At 37.3% G+C, this 9,299-nt stretch overlaps 1 protein-coding gene across 2 annotated transcripts in view; it reads left to right on the top strand.

Annotated features, from left to right (window-relative positions):
- Positions 1-655: 655 nt before the first annotated feature.
- The window catches only part of cdkl5 (cyclin dependent kinase like 5), a 35,011-nt gene continuing 26,367 nt past the window's right edge, over positions 656-9,299 (top strand). For both annotated transcript variants that reach the window (XM_082155342.1, XM_082155341.1), the window contains exons 1-3: positions 656-782; positions 1,830-2,094; positions 2,219-2,253. In XM_082155342.1, the coding sequence (XP_082011468.1) occupies positions 2,031-2,094; positions 2,219-2,253 (99 nt within the window). In that variant the 5' untranslated portion in view covers positions 656-782; positions 1,830-2,030. The remainder of the gene's footprint in view (positions 783-1,829; positions 2,095-2,218; positions 2,254-9,299) is intronic.

The raw sequence follows: 9,299 nt of genomic DNA, 5'->3' as shown, positions 1-9,299 counted from the left end.
AGATAGATAGATAGATAGATAGATAGATAGATAGATAGATAGATAGATAGATAGATAGATAGATTCGGTCATGATCTATAGGCCTGTTCTTTTCTCTTCTCAGCAGTAAACAGTGAGAGCTGTCTGCTGAATTGATCTTTCAGCTCAGCCCACACACACACACACACACACACACACACACACACACACACACACACACACACACACACACACACACACACACACACACACACACACACACACACACAAGCACAGCCTCGCCAAACGAGCACATCAATTTGGATGTATGCATGTATGAAATGTAACACATCCGAGCTGGAATGCATATTATCATTTCTCAACCAAACCCAGCCAAAGACGATCTTTCGCTTCTGGACCATTCTGAGCTTTCCTCCATTGTGATTGGCCACAGAGAGGTTCGGTTCGGACACTATTGGTGTGAGCAGTCCGCCACTCACTCGGATTGGTGCCGCTTCGCCTGATCGCCAATTTGTATACACCCTACTACAGCGAAGGCCTGGCTCATGAATATTAACTAGCTTACGTGACTGGACGATTCTGCAAGGTTACCAGGCAACGTCAGCGTGACGTGCTTAATATTCATTACCCGCCCCTTCGCCATACTGCGATCCGTAAGTTCGCCTTGTTAGGTTGTCAATGGCTCAGAATGAAGGTGGATACTGTTGCAGCTGTGATGATGGGTTACCACTGCAGGTGAAAATGAAAACATCGTTACTTGGCGAGGCGAGAGGACAGTTTGCGCGACGTTGTCTTGGACATAAGTGAGTATTCTGGTTGGTGCTCTTTCCATAAATTACGAATATTGTCAATGCGCTTGGTTTTTACGCTGGATGTTTGATGTTTGTGGCTGTTACATCGTTGGTGTTTCTGATGTGAACGCACAAACACGTACACCTCCAGCCCACACACTCCAGGAGACCGAAGTCACCTGTTATCAATTATGCGTTTAAGACCATATCTGATATGTACATAGTCTTTATATTGGCTGGGCACTTTGTATTAAATCGTTGTGATTTTTTTACCCCACCGTATTTTTACTGTTCATTTAAGAGTGGGTGTAAGTGCTGTGGGCTGTCAGTCATTTCTTGATACTCTCAGGTGGATAAGATGCTTAAAATAATGATAGAACTTTCATCCACCTACGAATATTTCCAGCGCGCGCGCACACTTACGCACGCGCATACCGCACAACACATCAGATGCAGACATGCGCCGCTTTTATGCACAATGCACAAACATACAAGTAGCTGTTGGTGTCACGACATGACCTTCGAAACGCATATGGAAATGCATTTAAGTGCAAAAGAAACGGGTACTGTTCACAAATAAAAGGCAGGTGCTACCTGTCGCACATCTGAGGTGATTGAGATGATGTCCATCTGTGTTTTCAGCACATTACATCACTGACTTCTGGTTTGGCAGAGGATTCTCAGGCTGTCCATGTTCACCCACCTGTAAATCTTTTTAAGAGCTGTGCTTTGCTATTCCCAAAACTATTGGAAAATTCATGAAAATTCGTCTTGAAGCTCTGTGGCCCTTGTTTATTATCACCTCAGACATAAACCGAATCATGACAATCCTAAAAATATCTATTCTTATTAAAACAAGACAGAATTTAAACTGTGATCAATGTCATTTCATGCATATGCATTAGATGTAAAAATTAGATATGCCACTGCATTGATGCACATCATGCATTTGATGCATGAAATATACAATAGATATGCCACATATGATGTAGATCCAGTATGCATGAATAACTCTATTTGACCCCTTCTCTGCAAAATCTCTGCACTCTTCCTCCTCAGGTGAGCAACTGTGTGCGTGTAGTGTATTAGTTTGCAGGAATGTGTGTCAGTGTATGTGTGTGGATTATGAGAAGAGCATTGTGACCAACCGGGAGCAGATTTTTGCTGCAATGACCCGTTCAAGCACCGATATCTGTCCCATCCTCTGGCCTTCCGCTCCTCTCAGCCCAGACATGCACCACCTCGCCATCTTTTGACTTGATGAAGATTCCTGACATCGGTAATGTGATGAATAAATTTGAGGTCCTTGGGATTGTAGGAGAGGGTGAGTGCATCTTTTGTTAATATCAATAATTAAAAAAGAATAGTATAATTGCTTATAAAACAGCTGCTTGTTCATAAGCCTTAAACTGAGCATATAAAGCGTTTCCTTTTTTTTTTCTCTAAAGGAGCCTATGGGGTGGTCCTGAAATGCAGACACAAGGTAAGACATATTTATGCAGAAAGCTGTTGGTCAGCATGCTAAGTAGACCCGAAGAAAGTCCTCTGTAAATATGTTGTACAGCTTATCTGATCCATGCAAATTAGATGTATTTTGAAAACCAGATAATTATTGAAGCCGTTTTGAAAAGTAATATACTGTTCATATCCACCTGGATGAAGATCACATACCTATACTGTTTATGCAAAAAAAAAAAAAATAATTCCTTTCTGGTAATGTCATTTGTAGAGGTGAGGCTAGTTTCTCATTTTCCCCGTAAGAAAAAACTGCCTAACTCACTTAACCTTTATGGGCCTCGTGACTGTAACTTTCCCAGAAGAGTTGCACGACGTTTAAAAACCTTAAACGGTACATTTGTTGAAATATTTCCTTTATAAATATATTTTCAATTGTAATATGGCATGGTTCCCTAGCAACTGGTTCTTTTAAAATTGTGGGCTTCTCCAAATGCATTGCTTGTGGCCTAGTTGGCAGATTTGCTTCATTGTTTGGGAGGCATTTTCAGACAGCCGAACATCGCTAGACTAACTCACAATAAGGTAAATATAGGCATATTTTCAACCAATAGGAGCTGCTTTTATTGAAATTGCTGCTGTGCTGTTGGGAGTTTCAGGGCATTTTTTTGTATCGTCCATTATGCAGTGATTTCTGTGTGTTTTGAAACATTATAGCTTCAATACATGCTCATCCCGAGGATTTAGCCTATGACACTGCTATTGATGTGTTTGTTCAATATACAAAATAGCTTGCATCTGAAGTGAATCGATGACACAGAGTTTAAGTACATATGCCAGATTTAGTTCGAGAGTATTTTTTTAATAAGATTTAAGCCTTGTTCACACCAAGGAAGATAACTATAACGATAACGAAAAAGACACAGTTCTAAAAATCATTCTAAATATAAAAAGAATAGCAGTCCACAACACAAATGATAAAGGCACAGAGAAACAATATCATTGGAATCCCTTTTGGAATTTTTTTTGCAGCTGATGAACGATAAAAACATTGACAGCCAATCAGAATCCATCCTACTTCATAGAGCTCGAGCATTTAAAGCGACAGACGGCAAAACTGCAGCGCATGCTTATAATAAACACAACGCTATCGTCCGGCGGTGTGGACCCAAATATAGTTATCGTTATTGGTGTGAACGGGCCTTTAGATATGATAACACCTTTTACCACATTCATATAAATCTAAGTTTTGAAACCACTAGATACAATTTTGTTGTTATCAAAACTACCTGTCTTTTAAGGTTGTTTTCACAGTCCCTTTCTGTGTATCTTCGATGCTGTTGGTGTTTGATTCATGGTTGCATGCCCAGGATGTGTCTTCACGCCTGGGCAGACAACAGCAGTGTGGCTGGTTGCCTGGCTAGATGATGAATGACAGTACAGTGCAACAGAATGGTTAGGGCTCATTACACTTTAGATTTCACTGACCCTCGACACACACACCTCGGAGTTACCACTGATACCATGCACAGTATTCATGCTCTTATCTGTACAGAGTCATGTAGTTACACACATCTTTCTGGAAACAGTTTAAAGGGTCAAGTTGAAAGTCAAAAGTTTTAATGTTTGCATATGGAACTATCATTTAATCATGTAAAGTGGCTTTGTGAGTATATTTATTGATTTTGACAGAAATTGTGTTAAATAATCAGTGTGGATTAGAATAGCTGAGAATTGATGAAAGAAATAAACCAATCATATTTCCATGCATAATTACATTGTTCCACTCCAAGTTCCTATGCATCATTGTTATGAATGATAATGAGAGCGATAAATTCAGCAGCAAGTATAGTCCTCAGCTTGTGCCAGAACAGAAATCCAGGCTTGTGCTTTTAGTAATTGGTCAGTCAGCGCTTTCCCTCCTTCATTAAGTGCATTCAAAATTGCAGCTGAAATCAAGAGTGACTGTTTGTTTTTTGTCGCGTTCTGTCTTGTTTCTCTTTCACGTATCATTATTCTCCAACGCAAACATGCCTGTGATCTATTTACAGACATTCTGAATAGCACTGATCACCAGGAAAAATTTTCCTAAATTTGGATTTCGCTACATACCTGATTGAAAACATTATGTTTGAGTCTTTGAAAATAAGTCTTATTAGGAGACTAGATTCAATTTGTTGGTGACTTTTGGTGTTGTGTAGAGCTGTCGTTTGCCTTTGGGTGATTTTGTTGTGGAATAGAATAAAATAAAATTGGAACAGAATAGAATAGAATAAAGTTATTTTATTTTGATTTTTTTGTTTGTTTATTTTATAATGTTTGTGCCGTTCCAGAGTCGTCATTATGTATGTTGCTTGTAAATTTACTTTTAATTCTGCTTTGGCTTCTATTGCAATCATTTTCATGAAAAGATTTCAAAAAAGATTTCTATTTTAAAATAAATGCAGTTCTTTCTATTCATCAAATAATCCTGAAAAGATTCATCATAGTTCGCACAAAAATGTTAAGCAGCACTACTGTTTTCAATACTGATAATAATAAGAAATTATTCTTAAGCAGCAAATCAGCATATTAGAATGATTTCTGAAGGATCATGTGACACTGAAGACTGGAGTAATGATGCTGAAAATTCAGCTTTACCATCACATGAATAAATTACATTTCAAAATAGATTCAAAAGAAAATCTTTTAAATTGTAATATTTCACAATATTATTCTATTTTTGATCAAATGAATTGAATGAACCTCAAACTTGTCTAAAAAATTAAGTTGTAACAATATTATATTGTTGTTTATAAAACTGTTGAATAAAAGCAAATCAAAACCAAATTTGCCATTTTGTGCTGTTGTACAGAGCCATGTTTAGCACTTTTGCATATGAATAGAATAGAATAGAATAGAATAGAATAGAATAGAATAGAATAGAATAGAATAGAATAGAATAGAATAGAATAGGGATTTTCTACCTGCACTCTTTTCCATAGAAACCTATACTGGGCAGTATAGAAATAAGCACCATTTATGTAAATATTGGTAACGCATCAATATGGATGAAGCACATGCCATTCACATATTTGACTATATACGGCTTAGTGTGCATCCCAAATCCCCACATCCTCAAATAAACAATCCATTGGTGCATTCATAAATCCACTTAGATCAATGGTGATTGCACGTATTGTTTGATAATTTAATAGGCAGAAATGAAATCTGTGTCTGCTTGGGGAAAACTTGAATTTTCTATAAGAAGGTACATATTTTGAGCTTGTCCTATAAGTGACTGTTAATAGAGGTACTGGAGAGATGAGTTGTTATTAAATCCAGTTATAGTCATAGTGGTTTTTACAAAGCAGAACACTATCCAATTAGCATGCCAGTGATGTAAAACATGTATGGATGAATAAAGGAACAAATAAATTATCAAAAAATTATCATATTTTAAGTTTGCAGTCATTAATATGTGTAAAACAAAGCATATTCAATGTGTCTCGTTTAGTTACGGTATGTACTTCCCCAGAAGCTCTCTGAGATGTAAACTGCACCAGCAAACTTTTAAAAAGCTCAGCGATTCACTCCTCACTGAGAACGCTCTTGTTTCTGACTATTGGCACTGGCTTCTCTATTGTTTCTCTCTAGTGTACCCAAGTGATGTTATCCCAGCGAGTGGGGGCCATGAAAGGCCCTTTGTGCGTGACCCAACACAACAAGAACTGCTGTTTGTTCTTGTCTTTGGTTGAGATATTCTTGTGTACCTTTCATTTAGTAGTTTTTGCATTGAAATGTACAAAAACAAGTTAAAGGGGTCTTACGATGCTATTTTAAAAGTTCATTATTTTGTTGATTGGGTGAATTATAATAGGTTAACATGGTTTTATGTTCAAAAGACATTATTTTTCATATACTGTACATTTATTGCAGTGCCTCTATTCCCAGTCTGTCTGAAACGCAATGATTTCTACAAAGTCCCTCCTTTTGAAAAGCTTATAGTGCTCTGATTGGCTAGCTGCCCCAGTGAGTTGTGATTAGCCAAAAACCTCAAGTGTGTGTCAGAAATGAAACGGCCTTCACCATAATTGTGAGCTTCAGCTTCCAAGGCTTCTAACGCAACTGCAAACACACAGTTAATAATGTCATCGGTATTACAGTCTCAGTTCGAGCATGACTTTAGCAGAACGTTTGACAGTGGGTTTTTCTTCTTCACTGTAACAACTTTGTCCTGAAGTGACAACATCAAATACAGTTTAAAAAACATACAAGTGTATATTTTTTTATGTATTTAGGGGTGTATATCCAGTGTTGTACTCTGGAAACTGGGAGAAAATGCACTGTACACAAGCTAACTAAATAAATCACCACTGATTCTTAAGTTCATCCATTTTCGAAAGGCTAAAAAGGGGGTTTTGCTTTTACATCGATACGCGAAGGCGACGTCCGAGTAGGTGCTTATTTTGAGTAAGTAATTACTTCACGACCACTAAAAAAGTATGTTCTATATAGTATGAGTGTAATCTGAACGCACTACATTCGCTATGCTGTCATTATCATGTGACTAGCGTCAGTTACGTCGCTTCACTGCCATTCATAAATCCTCTCCTGTGGCCTCATGGGATAGTAAAGTGTCCATCGAATGCACACTTCAGAATGCCGCCGGATCTTGATGCAGACTTTTTGTCTAAATACTGTGAATTCGGACAAACTTCTTTAGTAACATACTGTTTTTCGCCTACTATATAGTAGGGAAGTATGCGATTTTAGATGCAGCCACAGCGTTTCAACGATACAGAGACAATTCACTGAAGCTTCGTCTTCTTTCTTTGCGTACGCCTTTGGGTGGGCATTATGCTAATATTTCACCATGTGACGTAGACGTTTGCATAAGAAACATCTAGACTTGGATCTAGGCATTTTAGGCAGGTCTGGAGCTGTATTCTCTGTTAGATAGAATAAATCTCTTTGTGGGAGATTATGAGCTTTATAACTTTGCAGATCTTATACATGCACAAACAGATACATTACACACTAAAGGAAAAGGAAAACCGTAAAAAGCATCATATGACTCCTTTAATATTCTTGTGTATTTGTCAGTCAGATATTCTGAATGTGCTTCGCTCTAGTGCAATGGTCACTTAAATTCTATTAGCATCTCCGCACTTTGTTTTCAAGCTTGCTTCATTAAAATGAATGAAAAGACATCAAATGCATGAAGCTAGGCAGCAATTTATTTATTTGTCAGCAATGTGCAATCACACCCACACTGATTAGCATTTGAACATCTCATGTTTTAAGATCTATTGAATGACTGTTTGATTTTGCTGTTGATGTGAAGCTCAGTAAGGGTGTTTTTATATGCTCTCTTCAGACGTGTGTGTAGACGTGCGATGGCCTGTGAGTGACGGGGATCATCTGAATGTAAAAGATTGTTCCCTTGGAGAGGAATATTTATTTTTATAGCGTATCAGTCGAATTGAGGGCAGAGAAGGAAGAGGGGACGTGAGTGTGCATTAGCATTAAATAGGTCACCTTGAGTGGGAACACTGGTTGTGGAGGGCCGTGTTGAGATGACTGTGCAAGGCACCATGGATGAGATTGTGTGTGACAGAAACGCCAAGATGAAGAGGTATTGAAAGAAAACGCTTTGGACGTGAAGCTGGATAACAGGGTATTATGTTCAAATTTGATGCTTTGATTTGGAATGTTTTTATTGTTTGTGGATTGGATGACAGAATATGATCATTAAAGTTGTAGTTCTTGCAAGGCAAGTAGTTCTTCCGTAAACATTTGGGATAGGATTTATTTTCTAAAATCCTAAATATTAATGGTCTGCAATCATTTTAACCCAATCGCTTAACATATGCTACTGTTCAAAAGTTCTGGGGTCAGAAAGATTGTTTTTCCTAAAGAAATGTATACTTTCATTTATTAAAGTCATATTAAATTGATCAAAAGTGACAGGAAAAAGACTTCAAATATTTATATTTCAAATAAATGCTGTTCTTTTGAATTCTCTTCATCAAAGAATCCTGAAAAACATGAATCACCATTTCTACAAAAATATTAAGCAGCACAACTGTTTTCAACATTGATAATAATAAGAAATGTTTCTTGAGCACCAAATTTGTAAAGGATCATGTGACACTGAAGACTGGAGTAATGTTGCAGAAAATTCGGCTTTGCCATCACGTGAATAAATCACATTCTAAACATTTTAAAATGGGGGAAAAAGTTATTTGAAACTAATTTAAGCCTGTCATCTGAATATCTAAGTATAAAAAAGGCCAGGGATATTAAAGCACCAGATTTTCCAACACAAAATTAAATTGTGAGCAGTGATTAATTTTACTGTCTGGCCAGGCTTAATCTGCAACCAACAATTGAGCCCATGTTATAAATGAAATGGTATTTGTTTCCTTTACCCGAGTGCTCACATTATTTTATGAGCAGGAATGGTGCTTTAATCCAGCGTCAGGCCTGGTAATAAATTGAAAACATCATGAAGGCTTAAAATGGACTCTTAATATCCGTTTACAGGATATTATTTAGCACTTAAACATGCCTCTGTGTCATTGTGTGGCTCTCAAGGCTAAGCTGCCCCACCATGTGTCTAATGTAAACATGTCTGTGGTATTAATAGAACAACAGCTGTGTAGTCAGTGGAACACAATCAATATGTGGGACTCTCTAGTTCCATTGTATGGATCTTATGGAAAACAACATGCAATGCTGGATACTCTACTGCCCAGAGCTTACGCAACCATTCAGGATCGTTGGACAATTTAGGGTTTGTGCCAATGAAAAAAAGCTGAATCAGCTTGGTCATTTAAATCTTTTTGGGTCAATGTTGTTTTGTTTGCAGTTTTTAAGAGAGGCCATTTTTTTGGTCCTTTTCCTTCTATGCTGGAGACACTTTTCCTATGAATTTCATGTTCATATGGTGAACATTTTTTAGATTTGTTGAGTCGACATGAAATCTAAATTTATTTACGCTAATTATTGTCCTGCTTTTATTTTGCACAATTCATCAGTGCATGTTTTTCCAAAAAACAAGGTTTTTTCTTTATAATTTCCCAAAATTAA

Source organism: Leuciscus leuciscus (genome assembly GCF_965113295.1).
Source record: "Leuciscus leuciscus genome assembly, chromosome: 23".
Lineage (NCBI taxonomy): Eukaryota > Metazoa > Chordata > Actinopteri > Cypriniformes > Leuciscidae > Leuciscus > Leuciscus leuciscus.
The sequence above is the reverse complement of the archived record's forward strand: the minus strand, read 5'-3'. Positions and strand labels throughout refer to the sequence as shown.